Source organism: Hypomesus nipponensis, chromosome 28, assembly GCF_054491055.1.
Source record: "Hypomesus nipponensis isolate SF chromosome 28, ASM5449105v1, whole genome shotgun sequence".
NCBI lineage: Eukaryota > Metazoa > Chordata > Actinopteri > Osmeriformes > Osmeridae > Hypomesus > Hypomesus nipponensis.
In genome coordinates, this window is record NC_140388.1 from 12,355,001 (window position 1) to 12,375,773 (window position 20,773).

At 50.7% G+C, this 20,773-nt stretch overlaps 1 protein-coding gene across 5 annotated transcripts in view; it reads left to right on the top strand.

Moving 5' to 3' along the window:
- The window catches only part of sgsm1a (small G protein signaling modulator 1a), a 27,404-nt gene extending 7,246 nt beyond the window's left edge, over nucleotides 1-20,158 (top strand). The window contains exons 4-26 of one of the 5 annotated variants that reach the window (XM_084694470.1): nucleotides 2,440-2,602; nucleotides 3,200-3,352; nucleotides 3,449-3,516; nucleotides 3,863-4,008; nucleotides 4,843-4,980; nucleotides 5,140-5,264; nucleotides 6,257-6,324; nucleotides 8,544-8,707; nucleotides 9,382-9,511; nucleotides 10,646-10,775; nucleotides 10,877-10,941; nucleotides 11,108-11,253; nucleotides 12,059-12,187; nucleotides 12,343-12,525; nucleotides 12,858-12,929; nucleotides 13,312-13,680; nucleotides 14,485-15,501; nucleotides 15,645-15,769; nucleotides 15,956-16,038; nucleotides 16,417-16,526; nucleotides 17,244-17,340; nucleotides 17,580-17,747; nucleotides 18,039-20,153. In XM_084694470.1, coding sequence (XP_084550596.1) covers nucleotides 2,440-2,602; nucleotides 3,200-3,352; nucleotides 3,449-3,516; nucleotides 3,863-4,008; nucleotides 4,843-4,980; nucleotides 5,140-5,264; nucleotides 6,257-6,324; nucleotides 8,544-8,707; nucleotides 9,382-9,511; nucleotides 10,646-10,775; nucleotides 10,877-10,941; nucleotides 11,108-11,253; nucleotides 12,059-12,187; nucleotides 12,343-12,525; nucleotides 12,858-12,929; nucleotides 13,312-13,680; nucleotides 14,485-15,501; nucleotides 15,645-15,769; nucleotides 15,956-16,038; nucleotides 16,417-16,526; nucleotides 17,244-17,340; nucleotides 17,580-17,747; nucleotides 18,039-18,127 — 3,938 coding nt within the window. In that variant the 3' untranslated portion in view covers nucleotides 18,128-20,153. Of the gene's footprint in view, nucleotides 1-2,439; nucleotides 2,603-3,199; nucleotides 3,353-3,448; nucleotides 3,517-3,640; nucleotides 3,768-3,862; nucleotides 4,009-4,842; nucleotides 4,981-5,139; nucleotides 5,265-6,256; nucleotides 6,325-8,543; nucleotides 8,708-9,381; nucleotides 9,512-10,645; nucleotides 10,776-10,876; nucleotides 10,942-11,107; nucleotides 11,254-12,058; nucleotides 12,188-12,342; nucleotides 12,526-12,857; nucleotides 12,930-13,311; nucleotides 15,502-15,644; nucleotides 15,770-15,955; nucleotides 16,039-16,416; nucleotides 16,527-17,243; nucleotides 17,341-17,579; nucleotides 17,748-17,914 lie in introns of those variants that run through there. The other 4 variants (XM_084694468.1, XM_084694467.1, XR_014751005.1 and 1 more) reach the window with 4 other exon arrangements.
- Nucleotides 20,159-20,773: the final 615 nt, after the last annotated feature.

A 20,773-nucleotide genomic window follows, 5' to 3' on the forward strand; every position in this document is an offset into this window, starting at 1 on the left:
ATCTCAAGGTTGATATAGGTCATATATGATATAGGTCAGATAGGTCAATACCTAGGAGTCACGTGTCCATAGACACACTGACACACACACGCACACACTAAAAGGAAGGCTGGCCTTATTGACTGTCAGATAAATGTCCCAGTGTCCAAGCTTGTCACTGACCGACCAGCCTCTTGAGCTGCCTCAGTTGTGAGGGCATCTCTAGGGTTATCAACAGCCTTTATGGTCTTTTGCCCCCTCAATGCAGAGATCTGAAGGACCGCAGCTTGCAATACCAGCCATGAAGGAGGAGAGGACTTCCCTTTCAGCTGAAGGGAGGAGAGAGGGGAGAGGGGAGAGGGGAGGAGAGAAGAGAGAGGAGAGGAGAAGGGGGAGGGGGAGGGGGAGGGGGAGGGGGAGGGGGAGGGGGAGGGGGAGGGGGAGGGGGAGGGGAGGAGTGGAGTAAGTATGTAAGTAAGACTTTATTTATATAGCTCTTTTCATACAAGAATTGCAGCTCAAAGTGCTTTACATAAAAGGAGAGGGCAGAGGGGAGAGGGGAGAGGGCAGAGGGAAAAGAGTTGGAGTAAAAGGCTCAGATCACCAGGTAGTAATACGCCTTCGTCATCATGGTCACACTTACAAACTGCCACAATCAAATGTCAAAGGAAACCTCTGGCTCTCCTCCTTAGACCAGCTAAACACTTTCTCATCGTAGTATTAGACTTCACTCATTGAATTCATTCATGCTTTTATCCAAAGCAACGTACAAATAGCGCGTGCAGAAAGTACTGTAATTCTACAACATTACAGAACCAGAGGGCCTCTGTGGTCAGGCTGGCCATAATTAGAAGCGGTCGATGTGGTTAGACCTCCTGTGAGTTAAACACTGGCCTCGTCCAGGTTCAGCAGTCACACGCTGCCCAGCGCTCGGAGCCCACTGAGAGGACCTGATTAGAGGCCATTACTCCACCGGCAGTGAGAGGCTTTTTTAATAAGAGAGCTTGTTTAGAGAGGGGCAAACGACCGGGCTCATGGCCTTGGTGGCAAAGAGCCACCGGCTCTGCTGGTGTGTGGTGAACATGTCAGGATGCCTCAGCGCGCTGGTGTCGTGTCGTCTCGCCCCTCTCAACATGTCGATGTTTCGACGCCGTTTGTTGCCTTTTTGATATTTGAGGGCTTTGTTGTCGTTGGCTAGACGGGAGGAAGAGGAGGAGGAGGAGGGAGAGGAGGAGGGAGAGGAACGGAACCACCTTGTTGACTCGGGCGTTATCCATGTCTCAAGACTTCCTCTCTAGTTGATGAGGGACCCAGAGATTAGGAGAGCAGGAAGACAGATTAACAGACAGGAAGACAGATTAGCAGACAGGAACAGTGTTGGGGAGATACTGTCAGTGACAGAACAGAGATTTCACCTCCACAAGGTTTCCAACACAAGTGAGTCCACATACATACAGACGGAAGAGACACATAAGGAAGCAGGAGAGCTACGACATTGTGTTATGGTTTTGAAGTTGCCAGGACAGTTACTCCATTAGAGAGAGCGACAGAGATCTCGCCGAAGGGTGACGGAGATAGGGGGAATCAGACACTCTGAAGGGGACCGTCGATGAGAGACCAGGACTGACACACGGGTAAAAGACAGAGGGAGAGAAGATGGGTATACAGAGAGAAAACGGAGAAAGAAAGAGAGAGAGAGGAAAGAGAGAGAGAGAGAGAGATAGAACGACTGAGAGCACTGAGATAAAAAGGAGAGGGAGAACAGAGAGACAGAGAAAGCGGATGAATCACATCCCCTGTCGGCTCTCCTCTCAGAGCTGGAGTGCTCCATCAGCGTGGGTTTCCATGGCAACCGTGCCCACCCCCCCCGACCCCATGTGCTCAGAGCAACAGGATCAGTCCTGAGAGAGAGAGAGAGAGAGAGAGACAGAGAGAGAGAGCTCAAATGTCAACACTGCTCCAGCTTTGCCTCGCAGGCCTGGCTTAAGAACGTGTCTCAGTCTGTGTCTCCTTCACGTGATTAGACGTCACCCCTGTGTGTGTGACTGTGAGTGTATGTTTGTGTGTGTGCGCGCGTATGTAACCGAGTGTGTGTTGTGTGTATGACTGTGTATGCATGTGTGACTGAGTGTGTGGGGCTGTGCATGTGTCTGGGAGTTAACATCTCTATTTACCAGATGATCTCTCGGCATATACAAAGACAGGCTAATTATGGGTAACGTGATCAAAATAATTGGCTTAATTCAGACAATTTTCTCAACAGCCTCTCACCGTTTAACACTGACACATTATAAGATGTATATATTGAGATATTTGTATTGTGTTTTTGTTTGTGTGTTGGCTTGCGTGCGTGCGTGTGTGTGTGTGCGCGCGTGTGTGTGCGTGTGTGTGTGTGCGCGTGTGTGCGCGCGCGCGCGTGTGTGTGTGTATGTGCGTGCGTGCGTGTGTGTGTTCTCCCAGCTGCTGTGGAGGCGTGCGTGCTACACGGACTGAAGAGGAGAGCTGCAGGCTTCCTGCGCAGCAACAAGATCGCTGCTCTCTTCACCAAGGTGGGGAAGAGCTTCACCCCTGCAGAGGAGCTCTGCAAGAAGGCTCAGGAGCTGGAGCACCTCGTAGAGAACAAGTGAGACACACACACACACACACACTCACACACACACACACACACACACTCACACACACACACACACACACACACACACACACATACACATACAGCATCAGATCACAGCACACATCAAAGCCCCACATTAAAACCGGCACCACACTCTCATAGCAAACAGCTGCACTATTATATCCACCAAGTGTTGATCATCACACAATGTTCTCTCTCTCTCTCTTTCTCTCTCTCTCTCTCTCTCTCTCTCTCTCTCTCTCTCTCTCTCTCTGTCTCCCTCCCTCTCCCTCTCTTTCTGTCTTGTCCATTCCTTCCCTCCTCCCCCCATCATCTCTTTCTTTCCACAGTCCTTCTAATCCCCCCAGTCTCATTTTTCTGTCTCCTGTCCAGTCCCCCCCCCCCCTGCTGTCATCCATCTTTCTGTCTGCTGGTGTCACACCAGTGCTCTATGATGTTCCAATTTTTTGATTTCAATGGGAACATTCAACCCAGCTGCTGTTGTATTTTTTTGGTTCATTGTTTACAGAGGGAATTATGTATATGTGCGTGTGTCTCTGTGTGTGTCCCTGTGTGTGTCCCTGTGTGTGTGTGTGTGTGTTCCAGACGAAGCCAGACCCTGCCCAGCCAGGACAGTTTGCGCCGGCTTCCCAAGTTCCCTCTCCTCAGCCCCCAGCTCGTTAAACACCTGTGGATCCGCACGGCTCTCTTCGAGAAGGTTCTGGACAAGATCGTGCTGTACCTGGTGGAGAACAGCAGGTGGGAGACAGCACAAAGATGAACCCACTCTGCTCTCTGTTCCCCGGTCATAAAGACGCTGAATGAAACCGTCTTTTTCTTCTTGTCATGTTCCAGTAAGTTCTACGAGAAGGAGGCTGTTCTAATGGACCCTGTGGATGGCCACATCCTGGCGTCTTTGTTAGGTAATGTTTGTGTTTGTTCCTACTTGGTTTACTGTGCCTGTGCTGCTGTTCTGTAAATGTAGGATAGTCGGTTAAAACAAGGATTTAGGCCTTTTCACATTGTTCAGATTCAGCCCTTGGAGGGACTGTTCACACCAGAAACCCCCCATAACACACAGCCCAACCTGTGTTTACATACAATATTCACCCCTGGACTAAGTGAAGCCTCGACTACTCTTAGTCAAAGGTTAAAGTTGGCCCAAGGCTTAGAAGTAAGTCAATCGTATCAAGCATGACTATAGAAAGGCCTTCGAATTGAATGTGGCTCGACCTGAGTCTCCTCCTCTCCCCTTGTCATCCCGGCCAGTGGGGCCCTGTGCTCTGGAGTACACCAAGATGAAGACGGCCGACCACTTCTGGACCGACCCCTCTGCTGACGAGCTGGTGCAGCGTCATCGCATCCACAGCGGCCACTGCAGACAGGACTCTCCCACCAAGAGGCCCGCGCTCTGTGTGAGTCACCGGTCACCGGTCAACTCTCTGGATATGGGTGTGCCGTGAAGTCTGAGGTCCAATCAGGGTTGGCCGCTTTGCTTCATGTCTTCCCTCATGTCTGACTCTATCAACAACAACAAAAATAATAGGTCTAAGATATTTATGGTCATGTGCACTGTTTGACTCAGCTGTCTGGACAGTAAAATTATTGTGACATGGCAAGAAATTCAAAGTACTGAAATTCAAAACACTAGCAGCAAAACTACAATAGTAACAGACCAACAAATGCCGCCAAAATGTAGCTAAAATGATGCCAAAGGTGTGTACAAAGAGGCTTTTTGATTTCCAAACCGACTGCAAGATAACCTTTCATGTGTTCCTCAAAGGTCAGTCAGATACTGTGGCTTTTCTCCAGGTCATTGAGATCGGGTCAGTGGTTTGGGTTTTCTCTGGCCAGGTGTGTGTGTGTGGTGGGAGTGTTTGCGGCGGCCGGTTTGTTAAGCAGCTAGCTGTCCTTGGGGAGAGAACAACAGACGGTTCTCTTACAGAACAGTTCCGTTTACGCTGTCGAGTGAGGAAGCACTTTGTCCAGATCACATCATGTAACTCTTCCACATGGCGGGAGACGGCTGTTTACAGAAGTATCGTATCGCTGTGAAGGTCTAGGGGGAATGCGATGGGCCTTGTTATCAGAAACATAGCAGTCAAAGCACCAGGGCTAGCACGCTAATATGAATGATAGCACGCTAATATGAATGCTAGCACACTAGTATGAATGCTAGCACGCTAGTATGAACGCTAGCACGCCAACTCGTTTGGTGACAGAGGCTAGCTAACCGTCTGTGTGTGCAGATCCAGAAGAGACACTCCAGCAGCAGCATGGACGAGCGCCCTTCTCCCTCCCCCTCAGCCAGGGACTACGTGGAGTCCCTCCACCAGAACAACCGCGCCACGCTGCTGTTTGGCAAGAACAACGTCCTCGTGCAGCCGGTAACTTCTCCTGTCAACACCACCAGTTACACACTGAAGTAACTGCGTCGCGCCTTTAGCTAACTAAACTGTTATTGCGTGGACTTTTGAGTCACACAGTGTGCCGCAGTGCTGCTTGTTCAAGTTGTGGAGGTTGGGACATCTTGGTCTCTGTTTCAGAGGGACGACATGGAGGCCATCCCAGGATACCTCTCTCTCCATCAGACTGCAGAGGTCATGACCCTGAAGTGGACGCCCAATCAGCTGATGAACGGCTCTGTGGGAGACCTGGACTACGAGCACAGGTGTGGATTTCAGAGAGGAGGAGGAGGGGTAGGGGGACGAGGAGGAGGAGGAGGAGGGGTAAGGGGATGAGGAGGAAGAGGATGAAGAGAATGAGGATGATGGTGATGGTCAGGCCCGCCAATAGGGAGGGACAAACGGGTCTGTTGTCCCGGGCCAAGGAAAAGGGGAGAGATCTGGGCGTGGGGGGGCCCCATTTAAAATGTTCGTTCCAGGCCCAGGAAAGACAGTCAGCTGGCCTGGTGATGATGATGAGGAGGAGGAGGAAGAGATGTGGTCTTCCACCACTGTGACTCAGGTCCACTATGCAGCACAGTAGAGGAGCACTAGTTGTTGGCACTAGTCTCCGCGGGCTGTATGCAGTGAGATCAGGGCTTCAGTCAAACTGAATAATTCAGCGGAGGGCTGTGCATCCTGGGGTGAACGTCACACACGACATGATAATTGTTCTATTTCTAGAAGCCTCAGGCAGTAGACGACATCTTGATTAGGAGATTGTTAAGCATCCGTCATCTTGACAAACAAGACAAACAAGTTACACATTAAGGTATTAAAGCTTTGCAGTGAGTGGGGTTATTGGACTCCATCCTGCGAGGGAAATAAAGTGATCCATTACTCATCCCCTACCTACTTATGTAGCAGAAATAACCTGCTCTGACCTGAGTGGTATGCTGTATGTGGTGAGGAGCACGTTGAGATTCCTCTCAGTCTCTGTCTTATCTGATTCCTTGTTTTTCTTGTTTGAATGTGTCTGTTTCAACATTCGTCTGAAATATATTGTTATTTCTATTCTTGATGCTTGACTCAGCCTTTGGTCTGAATTGCTCCTCCCAAGGACTCTTAAATTGTTTCTCAATTAGGTTTCATGCTAACTTGTCCTGGTCTTTCTTGAGGGATTAGGTGCAGTTCTACGGGTTCATGTAAAGCTCTCTGTGATTCCTCCTTGTAAAAAGGACTGTACCAATAAAGTTTGATTTGAATGTGACACTTCCAGTGTTTACTGGGACTACGCCATGACCATCCGCCTGGAGGAGATTGTCTACCTGCACTGTCATCAGCAGGGTACGTCCTCATCCACAACACACCACCCAGAACCTCATCCCTCACATCCAACACACCACCCAGAACCTCATCCCTCATCCACCACACACTACCCAGAACCTCATCCACCACACACTGCCCAGACTAACGGTGTGGGTGTGTGTGTGAGGCCTGTTTTGTAACAGTGTGTATGTGAGGCCTGTGTTGTAACAGTGTGTGTGTGTGTGTGTGTGTGGGGCCTGTGTTGTAACAGTGTGTGTGTGTGTGGGGCCTGTGTTGTAACAGTGTGTGTGTGTGTGTGTGGGGCCTGTGTTGTAACAGTGTGTGTGTGTGTGGGGCCTGTGTTGTAACAGTGTGTGTGTGTGTGGGGCCTGTGTTGTAACAGTGTGTGTGTGTGTGTGTGGGGCCTGTGTTGGGCCTGTGTTGTAACAGTGTGTGTGTGTGTGGGGCCTGTGTTGTAACAGTGTGTGTGTGTGTGTGTGTGTGGGGCCTGTGTTGTAACAGTGTGTGTGTGTGTGTGTGTGAGGCCTGTGTTGTAACAGTGTGTGTGTGTGTGTGTGTGAGGCCTGTGTTGTAACAGTGTGTGTGTGTGTGTGTGTGGGGCCTGTGTTGTAACAGTGTGTGTGTGTGTGTGTGTGTGTGTGGGGCCTGTGTTGTAACAGTGTGTGTGTGTGTGTGTGTGTGTGGGGCCTGTGTTGTAACAGTGTGTGTGTGTGTGTGTGTGTGTGGGGCCTGTGTTGTAACAGTGTGTGTGTGTGTGGGGCCTGTGTTGTAACAGTGTGTGTGTGTGTGTGTGTGTGGGGCCTGTGTTGTAACAGTGTGTGTGTGTGTGGGGCCTGTGTTGTAACAGTGTGTGTGTGTGTGGGGCCTGTGTTGTAACAGTGTGTGTGTGTGTGTGTGTGTGAGGCCTGTGTTGTAACAGTGTGTGTGTGTGTGTGTGTGGGGCCTGTGTTGTAACAGTGTGTGTGTGTGTGTGTGTGTGTGTGGGGCCTGTGTTGTAACAGTGTGTGTGTGTGTGTGTGTGTGTGGGGCCTGTGTTGTAACAGTGTGTGTGTGTGTGTGTGTGTGTGTGTGGGGCCTGTGTTGTAACAGTGTGTGTGTGTGTGTGTGGGGCCTGTGTTGTAACAGTGTGTGTGTGTGTGGGGCCTGTGTTGTAACAGTGTGTGTGTGTGTGGGGCCTGTGTTGTAACAGTGTGTGTGTGTGTGTGTGTGTGGGGCCTGTGTTGTAACAGTGTGTGTGTGTGTGGGGCCTGTGTTGTAACAGTGTGTGTGTGTGTGTGTGTGAGGCCTGTGTTGTAACAGTGTGTGTGTGTGTGTGTGTGGGGCCTGTGTTGTAACAGTGTGTGTGTGTGTGTGTGTGGGGCCTGTGTTGTAACAGTGTGTGTGTGTGTGTGTGTGTGTGTGGGGCCTGTGTTGTAACAGTGTGTGTGTGTGTGTGTGTGTGGGGCCTGTGTTGTAACAGTGTGTGTGTGTGTGTGTGTGTGTGGGGCCTGTGTTGTAACAGTGTGTGTGTGTGTGGGGCCTGTGTTGTAACAGTGTGTGTGTGTGTGTGTGTGTGGGGCCTGTGTTGTAACAGTGTGTGTGTGTGTGTGGGGCCTGTGTTGTAACAGTGTGTGTGTGTGTGGGGCCTGTGTTGTAACAGTGTGTGTGTGTGTGTGTGTGTGAGGCCTGTGTTGTAACAGTGTGTGTGTGTGTGTGTGTGGGGCCTGTGTTGTAACAGTGTGTGTGTGTGTGTGTGTGTGTGTGGGGCCTGTGTTGTAACAGTGTGTGTGTGTGTGTGTGTGGGGCCTGTGTTGTAACAGTGTGTGTGTGTGTGTGGGGCCTGTGTTGTAACAGTGTGTGTGTGTGTGGGGCCTGTGTTGTAACAGTGTGTGTGTGTGTGTGTGTGTGGGGCCTGTGTTGTAACAGTGTGTGTGTGTGTGTGTGTGGGGCCTGTGTTGTAACAGTGTGTGTGTGTGTGGGGCCTGTGTTGTAACAGTGTGTGTGTGTGTGGGGCCTGTGTTGTAACAGTGTGTGTGTGTGTGTGTGTGGGGCCTGTGTTGTAACAGTGTGTGTGTGTGTGGGGCCTGTGTTGTAACAGTGTGTGTGTGTGTGTGTGTGGGGCCTGTGTTGTAACAGTGTGTGTGTGTGTGGGGCCTGTGTTGTAACAGTGTGTGTGTGTGTGGGGCCTGTGTTGTAACAGTGTGTGTGTGTGTGGGGCCTGTGTTGTAACAGTGTGTGTGTGTGTGTGGGGCCTGCAGTGGACAGTGGAGGGACGGTGGTGCTGGTGAGCCAGGACGGCATCCAGAGACCCCCCCTGCACTTCCCCCGGGGAGGACACCTACTGCAGTTCCTCTCGTGCCTGGAGAACGGCCTGCTGCCCCGCGGACAGCTGGACCCCCCGCTGTGGTCGCAGAGGGGAAAGGTCAGCCTGGGGGGAGGAGAGGAGAGGAGGATGGGGGGGGGGGGAGGATGGGGGGGGGGGAGAGAGAGGAGGATGGGGGTTGGGGTCCACAGAAGTCAATAACCAGGATGTACATCTACACACAGCCAATCAATACAGCCGTCTGCGGAATGGGGGAAAAAGATCTTCTGGCCAAACAGCCTTTTGTCGGTTGATTGGTTGCCCCCCACAGCAAAATTCAAAGTGTTAATTGAACACATCTCTTGAGGGTGGCCTTAAACACTTGACGAGTGAAATGAACTCTCCTGGTGTGAAATGACCCCCTTTTGAACACACATTTACCGTGCAGGACGGGTGATTCCTGCATTTGCTGTCGGTTTAAATTGATCGCTCCGCCACCACACAGTGCCACACAGAATGAATGAGTGTGTTGATAAAGCTGTGAATAGAGAATCGTGTCGGTTGAACTGAATAAATAATGAAAGCCGCCCACTCCTAGCAGCTTTGTCACAGCTTATTAAGGGGATTTCAGCACACTGGAGTGGCTGGCAAAGATTGGCTTCTTTTTCAAAAAGAAATTCAATTATTCATTGGAATATTTCTTGTGTCATAAAAAAATAAGATACAAATACACTTGTTGGCTGTCAATGGTCAGGTTTTTTATTCATTCATTCATATCCTTTTTGTCTTGGCAGGGGAAGGTTTTCCCTAAGTTGCGTAACAGGTGTCCTCAGGGCTCGGCAGATTCCGTCTCAGATAAAGAGGAGGATGAGGCCACAGATTACGTCTTCCGCATCCTGTTCCCCAACAGCCAATCAGAGTTCGGTAAGTGACCACGCCCCTCCAGATCACACTGTTCTCGTCCCTCAGTCCTCAGCCTTTCTCTGGTGAGTCCGGAAGGTTTCTCCACAATTGTGTTTTTTGGAGTTAGTGAACATGTCCCTCGTTATTATCCGTTACAGTGACCATAATCCCCCCTCCCTCCCGCCCCCCGGTGGCTCCTCTCCTGGCCCGATCCTTCTCCCTCCGCCCCCGGGGACCCCTCCCCACCACAGCCCAGACCCTGGTGGTCCCCAAGCGTTCCCAAAGCTGTTCCGGAGACCCCCCACTGCCCGGGAACACCCGTAATACTGTTACACTCCTCCGCTCCTCCGCCAACTCGTCCTGGCTTTTGTTTCCTGCCACTTGCGCTCCGTTCTGACTCCCTCCCTGCCTCCCTGCCTCCCTCCCTCCTCCCCCCCTCCTCCTTGCCTCGGATGTCTCCCTCCTCCCTCCCCCTGACCAAGCTTGTGGATGAAAATCCCTTCTTCAAATCCTCTTGTCACTCCTGGTCTGACTCCCGACCAAACAACAGGTGGACAACTGTCTGAATGATTACTGTCTGATCCCAGCTAGAAAACTCTGTAGGCATGTCGTGAATGACAGCAGTGAGGAAAGAAATGCAGCAGAAAAAATAACATTTCAAGGGAAAAAAGTCTCAATTTCCATCCAGACAGTTGTTCACCCGTGAGAGATTAGGAGAGGAGGGTGGGTGAAGATGCCCGTGTGTTTGATGTCTCCTCAGACGACAGCTATGCCATTCTCCAATCCTAACAGATCATGATCGATCTGGATGATTCTAATGTCGCATCATCAAAAGACTCAAATCAACCGATGGAATGTGTAATTCTACTTGATTGACAGCTTGGTTCTGTGCAGTTTGAGTTTAAGCATGCAGTAAAGGAAAAAAAAGAGTGTTAATTGAAGTCTGTGTGTGTGCGTGTACATCTGTTCTTGTGTGTGTGTCTGCGTGTGTGTGTGTCTGCGCGTGTGTGTGTGTGTGTGTCTGCGTGTGTGTGTGTGTGTCTGTGTGCGTGTGTGTGTGCGTGCGTGCGTGTACATCTGTTCGTGTGTGTCTGTGTGTGTCTGTGTGTGTCTGTGTGAGTGTGTGTGTGTGTGTCTGTGTGTGTGTGTGTGCAGTGCCTCTTCCTGACCTGCTGGACCAGGGCTCCTCCATGTGGACCCCCACAGCCAGGAAGCCATCCTGCTCCTCCTGTTCCCAGGGCAGCTGCTCTGACGCAGGCCCGCCCAACGGCTGCAACCACGAGAGGTCTCACACACACACACACACACACAAACAGTTTCACTAGCTGCCAGTCTGGTGAGGCAGGAGGTGTGTGAGGCTGACCCAGCTGCTCTTCTCCCCTGCAGGGCCCCACTGAAGGCGCTGTGCGACAACATGAAGTACCAGATCATCTCCCGGGCCTTCTACGGATGTACGTGAGCCCACCTTCCTCCACACCGCCACCACGAGTCACCGCTCACCAACACAGCCCTCCAGATGTCGTTTCAGCTTGCGTGTCCAGACCTGCGACCTGTTGAGTTGGCTGAGTGTGTTGGTGACTGTCTCCTTGGGATGTGGCGGGTGTTTGTGTTCCTCAGGGCTGGCGTACTGCCGTCACCTGTCCACTGTGAGAACACACCTGTCTGCCTTGGTCAATCACTCCATCGTGACCTCCGACCTGCCCTGCAGCGCGGTGGGGGGGCTGACCACAGAGGTGTGGGAGCGCTTCCTCCAGGACTGCAACGTAAGCAGAGAGAGAGAGAGAGAGAGTGTGTGTGTGTGTGTGTGATATAAGCGTCACTACAGTCTCTGGATCGAGATAACACCTCTACTGCGCCACTCCAGTCCCCTGATAATATGCTACACACACACACACACACACATACACACTCATTCATATTCATCCCCTGCTAATCACATCTCTCGCACTCGTAGTCACACAGCCATGACTAACAACCTGCCAGTCTGACACAAACGGACATTTCTATTGGCTGGATTCATTTATTTATTCAACCAACAAGCACTCATATTTTAATTGTCTTCCACTGGTCTGTATTAGATTATTCAGCCATCTTAAGTCTGGGTGCAGGCTGGGCTGTGAGTCTGAGGCCTGGGAGTCTGAGGCCTGGGAGTCTGAGGCCTGTGAGTCTGAGGCCTGTGAGTCTGAGGCCTGGGAGTCTGAGGCCTGGGAGTCTGAGGCCTGAGAGTCTGAGGCCTGGGAGTCTGAGGCCTGGGAGTCTGAGGCCTGAGAGTCTGAGGCCTGAGAGTCTGAGGCCTGGGAGTCTGAGGCCTGAGAGTCTGAGGGCTGGGAGTCTGAGGGCTGGTAGACAATGTGTAGACGAACCTCTGCTGACATCTTGTGGTGATCTGTCAGGGAAGGGGACAGTTGGTGATTAGAGGACTTGACTGCAGACCACAAGCTCACAGGGTCAAATCCTACCCTGTACAGTGCGTTCCCTTGGATTGGCTAGGACTGTGTGTGTGTGTGTGTGTGTGTGTGTGTGTGTGTGTTTGTGAGAGTCGTGGCCTGACCCCTCCCTGCCCCCCAGGCTTATGAGGAACAGGAGCTTCTGCGTCTGGTGTACTATGGGGGGGTGGAGCCCTCGCTGCGCAGGGAGGTGTGGCCCTTCCTCCTGGGACACTACCAGTTCACCAGCTCCCCTGCCGACAGGAAGGAGGTCAGAGGTCACACACTCGAGTCTGTCTGTTATGTACTTGTAAACTGTCTTTCCCTTTTCGATTAATAGCTAAAACTCCACATATCCACCCTATCAGAGGACAATGTCACCTGACCCTTTTAAACCACTCCCCCCTCGTTGCCGTGCCGACGCAGGTGGACGAGCAGGTGCGCGCGTGCTATGAGCAGACCATGAGCGAGTGGCTGGGCTGCGAGGCCATCGTGCGCCAGCGGGAGAAGGAGCAGCACGCCGTGGCCATCGCCAAGTGCTCGTCCGGCGCCAGCGTGGACAGCACCGGCGCCGGCCTGGTGCACCGGGACTCCACCGTTAGCAACGAGGTGGGAGTCAGATGGCTGAGCGGTTAGGGAATCGAGCTATTGCTCAGAAGGTTGCTGGTTCGATTCCTTTCCGTGCATAAAATGATGTTGTGTCCTTGGGCAAGGCACTTCACCCTACTTGCCTCGGGGGAATGTCCCTGTACTTACTGTGACGCTCTGGATAAGAGCGTCTGCTAAGTGACTAAATGTAAATGTAACGAGGTGAAAACAACAAACATCCTCGGAACAATCTCAACAGTGATGCTGTGTCTTCTCCTGATGTGTGAGAATCTTTTTTGAGGCTTGATTTCTCTGTTTTTGTGCCTTTGTCCCCGAACCGCCTCTGCTGCCAGTCATCTCAAAGCTGTGGCTCGGACCGCCAGAGCCTGGCTCGCCTGCAGAGTGACTCCAGTAGCAGCACGCAGGTAGCACATGGGCTGGGTGCAGCTTAGTGGTTAGAGTGTAGATCCAGAGGTCGCAGGTTCAAATCCCAGATACTCGTCGGCAAACTCATACTGTCACTCATTACATTTCTGCCTTTCACTATCCAGGTGTCTAACCTGGTGGAATTATTCTAAAAGATTACATTTTATATGGTTAATTTACACGTGTACAGTAGTCTAATAGCTGTAGAATTGTATGTGATTTTTTTGGGGGGGGTGAATTTCTGAGTGACAATCTCAGCATTTCAATCCAACATCCCCCCCCCCCCCCCCCCCCCCAACACTCTTTCCCTCCCTCTAGTCCTTCACGTCCTCCCTCCCCTTCCCCTGGAGTAGCCTGCTTCCCTCTGGCTTGTTCTTTCAGGTGTTTGAGTCTGTGGAGGAGGTGGACCAGATTGAGATGGAGCCCCGGAGCGAGGAGGCCAAGCCGCTGCCCAAGATCCCCAACGGAGCGATCCAGAACGGGGCCACCTCCCCCGACTCCGGCCACCCCTCTTCTCGAAACTTCTCCGTGACCTCTGGCCTCTCGGAAGGTTCTCTGAGCACGGAGGACAGCGCTGTGCCCGACACCACGCCCAGAGCCACCGTCCCCGCCATGCCCCCCCAACCCCCTGCAGCACAGGCCAGGAGCCCAGGGAAAGCCCACGGGGGCGAGGGAGAGAAGCCCAATCCTGAAGCTACCGGCGTGCTGGTGGAGAGAGGCCCCGAGGCCAGCTCCACCCTGGGTAAAGATGTAGTGAAGGAGGGGGCCTCCGAAGCCACAGAGAGCGACACCACAATAGTGCAGGATCTGGGAACAGACAGAGAGATGGAGGTAGCAGCGGGGAAGGCGGCAGACTCAGAGATAGCGTCCATCGATGAAGATGAGACTTGCGAGACAGTCCGGGCGACGGCCTGTGAAGAAGACGGTGAGAAGAGCGTGACCGAGAACACAGCTGTGGATTCGAAAACAGACGAGCCAAAACTGGTTGACGCTTCAGAAACGCCTCACACCGACCGGACTTTACCTCAGGATGGAGAGACGAGAGCGGCGGGATCGGAGTGGAGCGAGACGTCCTTAGAGTCCCAAGCTCCCAAAGAGGATAATGTACCTGCTCTACCAAAGGAGGAAGTGACATCAGCTATAGAATCGAGTGAACCAAAAGAGGATGTGACATTGGTAGAGTCAGGGGAAACGGAAGAAGAAATGACATCATTAATAGAGTCAGGTAAAGAGGATAACACAGAGTTTATGGTGCCAGAAGGGGACAAGAGTTTGATAGTAGGAGCAAAGGAGGATGCCATATCAGAAGCAGAAAATAAAACTCCAGAAACAGGAAGTGAGGAAGTGAGAAGTTATGAACCTCTGTCAGTTAGGGTTGCTATGGAGACTACCGAGACAGAAATCCTGGAGGAAGACGTAGCCAAATCTGAAGAGGTGGTAGAAGCTATCATGGCTGAGACCCAGGCAGAGAAGGTAGTGACCCACGAAGAAGAAGTTGTGACCAAGGAAGAGAAGGTTGTGACCCAGGAAGAGGAAGTTGTGACCCAGGAAGAGGAAGTTGTGACCAAGGAAGAGAAGGTTGTGACCCAGGAAGAGAAGGTTGTGACCCAGGAGGAGAAGGTTGTGACCCAGGAGGAGAAGGTTGTGACCCAGGAAGAGGAAGTTGTGACCCAGGAAGAGAAAGTTGTGACCCAGGAAGAGGAAGTTGTGACCCAGGAAGAGGAAGTTGTGACCCAGGAAGAGAAGGTTGTGACCCAGGAAGAAGAAGTTGTGACCCAGGAAGAGAAGATTGTGACCCAGGAAGAGAAGGTTTTGACCCAGGAAAAGGCAGCTGTAACTCAGGAAGATAAATGTGTAACTCAGGAGGAAGAAATTGTGATCCAGGAAGAGATGGTTGTGACCCAGGAAGAGAATGTTGTGACCCTGGTAGAAAAGATTGTGGCCCAGGAAGAGGATGTTTTGACTCAGGAAGAGGAAGCTCTAACTCAGGAAGTGAAAGTTGTGACCCAAGGTGGGCAAGCTGTGACTCAGGAACAGGAAGTTGTGACTCAGGAAGAGGTAGCTGTGAACCAGGAACAGGAAGCTGTGAAAGTGGATCCGACTGAGAACTCCCAAAAGCCAGGAGAGGAATCAAAAACAGAGAAAGCAACTATGGGGTCCAAGTCTCTAGAAACCGAGAATAACTTCACTGCCTCAGCAGAAACCAGGATGCCAAGAGCTTTGGAGTGCTTAGGTGTCGCTCAGAGCGACAAGGTGCCCTCTGCCACAGAATCCGACGAGTCTCCGTCAGCGATAGAGATGGAGGACATCCCCACAGCCAAACCCCCCATGGCCTCCAGGGACAGGAAGGAGAAGGGGGAGATGTCCGGAGCAGAGGGGGGCTTCTCTGTCCCCCACCTGGACCTGAGGCAGGAGGAGGAGCAGAGGCGGAAGTCCAGCCCGGAGGGCCCCGAATCTATCCTGTCCAACGAGCCAGAGAGCCTCTTCCCCCAGCTCAGCTCTCTGGCGGTGGGGAGCGACGTGAAGAACGATGCCACCTCTCCGGTGCCCTCCATCGGAACCACCTACTCTGTGAGCACACGTTTAGTCATTTTTACTGTGAAGCTCCTTAACTCTGTCAACTATCCAATCCATCGTTGTTGTTGCCGTAGGAACGGAAGCCTGAGCTTCTCTTTCTTTGTTTAATTTCAAACAAATACATCGTCCTCTCACAGCAAGAGCTTCTGGATCTGTACACGCTAAACCTGCACCGCATCGAGAAGGACGTCCAGCGCTGTGACAGGAACTACTGCTACTTCACGCCTGCCAACCTGGAGAAGCTACGGAACATCATGTGCAGGTAGAGCCAGGCCAAGCGCCGCCCTTCCTCGCCCCGCGGGGTCTATCTCTGTGTCAGCCAGATTGAAAACCCATGGTCAGGCTTACTACTCGTTTTAAAACTCAAAGCTATATAGCCTGTCTGGAAGCCGTGTGTATTTTCTGTGTGGATGTTGGATTCTGAGAGGGCTGTTATTTGTGTTCTCAGCTACGTGTGGCAGCACCTGGAGATCGGATACGTGCAGGGCATGTGTGACCTTCTGGCTCCTCTGCTCGTCATCCTGGATGACGGTAAGAGGATGAACTGGGACTTGTGTGGCTGTTCTGCATGGTCTTCCAGCACTATTTTCTTTTCTCCGTCTCTCTCTTTTTCTCCTTTTCATTCTCTTTTAATGTCTCTGTCTCTCTTTCTTTCTTCCCTCCTCTGTCTCTCTCTCTCTCTGTATCTCTGTCTCTGTCTCTGTCTCTCTCTCTCTCTCTCTCTCTCTCTCTCTCTCTCTCTCTCTCTCTCTCTCTCTCTCTCTCTCTCTCTCTCTCTCTCTCTCTCTCTCTCTCTCTCTCTCTGTATCTCTCTCTCTCTGTATCTCTCTCTCTCTCTCTGTATCTCTCTCTCTCTGTGTCTCTCTCTCTCTGTGTCTCTCTCTCTCTGTCTGTGTCTCTCTGTCTCAGAGGCCATGGCCTTCAGCTGTTTCTCTGAGCTCATGAAGAGGATGAATCAGAACTTCCCCCATGGAGGAGCCATGGACACCCACTTTGCCAACATGCGCTCCCTCATCCAGGTGACGCCGGCTGGGAGAGGGTTTCAGAACGAAACCACACCAGAGCAGGAAATACACCACAGCAAAACAGCACATGAAAGTCGATCAATGCGAGATAGATAGAATCAGTATGATGCGCAATGATGAAACCCCAAATCACCCATTCAAAACAACTATATAAACATCAAACCATGTGATGTAATCAAACCGCCACCTTTTCTCTGTGCCTCTCCTCTTCCCTCTCCCCGCTCACCTCACTCCCTCACCTCCCTCACCTCCCTCCCTCCCCCCTCTCCTCTCCCCCCTCACCTCACTCCCTCACCTCACCTCCCCCTCCCTCACTCCCTCCCCCCTCCCCTTCCCCCCCCCCTCCCTCACTCCCTCACCTCCCCTCCCCCCCCCCCCCTCCCTCACTCCCTTCCCCCTCCCCTCACCTCCCTCCCTCCCCCCTCTCCTCTCCCCCCTCACCTCACTCCCTCACGTCTCCCTCCCTCCCCCCTCCCCTCCTCTTCCCCCCCCCCTCCCTCACTCCCTCCCCCCTCCCTCACTCCCTCACCTCTCCTCCCCCCCCCCTCACTCTCCCCCCCCCTCCCTCACTCCCTCCCCCCTCCCCTTCCCCCCCCCCTCCCTCACTCCCTCACCTCTCCCCCCCCCCCCCTCCCTCACTCCCTCCCCCCCCCCTCCCCCCCCCTCCCTCACTCCCTCCCCCTTCCCCTCCCTCCTCTCCCTCTACTGTAGATCCTTGACTCTGAGCTGTTTGAGCTCATGCACCAGAACGGAGACTACACCCACTTCTACTTCTGCTACCGCTGGTTCCTTCTGGACTTCAAGCGAGGTACGTCGAGTGGGATTTGTTCCCCCACTTCCTGTTTTGTTCCCCACTTCCTGTTTTGTTCCCCCACTTCCTGTTTTGTTCCCCCACTTCCTGTTTTGTAACCCCAACTTCCTGTTTTGTTCCCCCACTTCCTGTTTTGTTCCCCCACTTCCTGTTTTGTTCCCCCACTTCCTGCTGACTCATCCAGTCATATCCACCCCAGTCCCTAATGGACGTCTTTGATTTTGTCTTTCCCTCAGAGCTGGTGTACGATGATGTGTTTGCTGTCTGGGAGACCATCTGGGCGGCAAAATATGCCTCCTCCAGTCACTTTGTGCTCTTCATTGCCTTGGCACTGGTGGAGATATACAGGGACATCATCCTAGAGAACAACATGGACTTCACTGACATCATCAAGTTCTTCAATGGTAAACGACCATTAGACTGTAGATCCTTTAAGATAATTTACCTAAATTAAAATATACTTTGTCAAAAAATATATATATATTGAGTGGTGATGTATTAATTTAGTATATGCTTTCATCTTAAGCAACATGTATGGAGAGAGTAGAACCAGTGATCTTTTAATGTATAGTGTAATGGTCTACCACTGAGCGGCACCCAACCCCAGTACAAGAATGGGCATGGTGCAGACGATACAGACCAGACGTGTTGAAACAGAGAGCGTCCATCCTCAAGCTCCCTTCATCCCCTCTCAGAGATGGCAGAGCACCACAGCAGCAGGCAGGTGTTGAGTCTGGCCCGGGACCTGGTGTGGAAGGTGCAGACGCTCATCGAGAACAAGTGATCCAGCGTCCCAGTCTCTCTCCCCTGCCCGGCCTCTCTCCCTTCTCTGGCCTCCTTCCCTCCTCTGGCCTCCCTCCCTCCTCTGGCCTCCCTCCCTCCTCTGGCCTCCCTCCCTCCTCTGGCCTCCCTCCCTTCTCTGGCCTCCCTCCCTCCTCTGGCCTCCCTCCTCTGGCCTCCCTCCTCTGGCCTCTCTCCTCTGGCCTCCCTCCCTCCTCTGGCCTCCCTCCCTCCTCTGGCCTCCCTCCCTCCTCTGGCCTCCCTCCCTCCTCTGGCCTCCCTCCCTCCTCTGGCCTCCCTCCCTCCTCTGGCCTCCTCTGGCCTCCTCTGGCCTCCCTCCCTCCTCTGGCCTCCTCTGGCCTCCCTCCTCTGGCCTCCCTCCCTCCTCTGGCCTCCCTCCTCTGGCCTCCCTCCTCTGGCCTCCTCTGGTGTCTCTATGTGTTTACTTGCAGCTGAAAAGTAGAGCTTGCAGTGGGTCTCCCTCAATATGCTGCCCCCCTACATCCGTCCCAGGCTGTCCTGGGTTTACATCTCCACACCATTTCCCTCTGACCACCTTACTAATGTGCTGCCGGCCGGTATGGAAACTAGCACAATAAGCTTTACTGGTCCTCTTTTTTCAGGTGATGGATGGAATAGCAAAGAAATGTTGTATAAGGCCCCCCTGTTATTATGTTGGTTAGTGAAATTGTCGTTTTAATTGTGTGTCAGTCTTAATCCAAGCTCATCTCTTTTCTTCAATTCAAACTCATCTCTGGTTAAGTTTCACAATAGCTCACAAAGATTTGGCCAATTAACTTGCAGTCATTACCTAGGAAACAGACAAAGCCAGTTACTGCCCAGAAAGAACTTTAGCGTAAAAAACCTGTTAAATAACACGTAATTTACGCACACACAGCCTGATACACAGACGGATCCACAGCACAGCCAAGCTTCTTGTATTTGAGTACTAGTTTTATTAGATTGTCTTTGTCTCCTGTAAGCTGTGGTAAACAGGGCAAAACTGCTTAAATGTGAATGTTGCCATTATCCAGGATGTAGCAGCCATTCAAAACATTACTTGTCAGCCTACTGAAGATCTTACTACAGACAGTACACAAATCCAGTGTTGGTGATTCAGTAATGAGTTTGGATCGTTTCCAATTATTCACTGCATTGGTACCTTTGTGTCTGTTTAATTGTTGTGTGTGAGTTGTGTTGGAAATGAATAGGGTTTAATCATTATCAAGAACTATACTATATTTATGATACATAGAGAAAAACATATACGATGTACATGTGAGTTATTGTTCTTCAAGCAGAAAAGAATGCAAAAAGCAACCATTTCAATGATATACAGTAAAACAGTGCTCTTAATTCTTTTATTTTTTTCATCCAGTTAGCCGTTGTATATTCTGTAAATTGTTAAATTGTTTGAGTGCTATTTTTTGTGTTTAAAGGTGAAGGAGAGCGGAACCATTCACTCTTGCAAAATGTTGAATATAATGTTGATCAGGAAGCAAATATTAGCCTATTGCTCTTCACAAAATTCTGACAGATATTAGAGTGTTGCCTAAGTAGCTTGTTAAGATGTTGGGGGGGGGGGGGGGGGTCTAACTGTGCTTTAAAACACAAATGAATACGTATTGTAGTGAATGTTATCTCTTAAGGGCATCACCACTGTGTGTCCTTGCATATATCTCCACCTGGTGATCCAGAGTGTGTCATGAATGTGTTGAGATTAACTGAAGTATTGGTAGGTCTCTGTGAATGCAAACTGCTGTTGCCCTACAGTAGAAAACCAAACCGTTTGAGTATATTGTAATATCTATTTATTTGCTGGCACATCTTTTATTTATTTATTTATTTACTCTTCTGCTTTTTGTATGTAAAGCTAAAATTACTTTGTGGTCAGAAAGTGTGTTGACAACAATCAAGTCTAATTACAAGAAAACACTATATATTAAATGGTATATGTATTTATTAAAAAAAGAATAAAAATGGAATAATTCATATTTTTCCAAATGCTTATCTCATGGCCTATTATTTTTCCTCTACATTCTACAATAACTTCAATAAGTTTTGTTTTTCATTTTCATATTGAACAGAGATGGCAAAAGTACAGACATCCTTCACTCAAGTCGAAGTCCAGATACTCATATTTAAAAAGACTGGTAAAGTTGAAGTACTGACTACACTTTTTCTCTCAAGTTAAAGTAAAGAAGTGTGAGCTCTGACATATATTTAAGTAAAAAGTAGCCATTACTACTACCTGTTTTAGTGTCTCCCTGGTAACTGGACTTCACAACATAATACATGAATATAAAAAGACATATGGCGTACAAAATGACACTATTATATAATGGAATAAAATCTGTGACATAATGTTTTGAATTTTTAAAAAGGCATTGAATCCTTAATATTGAAATGGAAACACCACTGAAAAAAACAATCAATTCAATTTGGACAATAACATTTAGACAAAAAAATCAAGCCTCAGAAATTCAAATAAAACTAAATTCAGGCTGCAGATCCCCAAAATCTGAGCCCCCCAAAAATACTGAATTTTTAGATATGCGTGTAATAAATGTAAGGAGTGAAAGTAAAAAGTTGTCAAAAAAATTGATAGTGAAGTAAAGCACTGATACCAGAAAAGTCTACTTTAGTACAG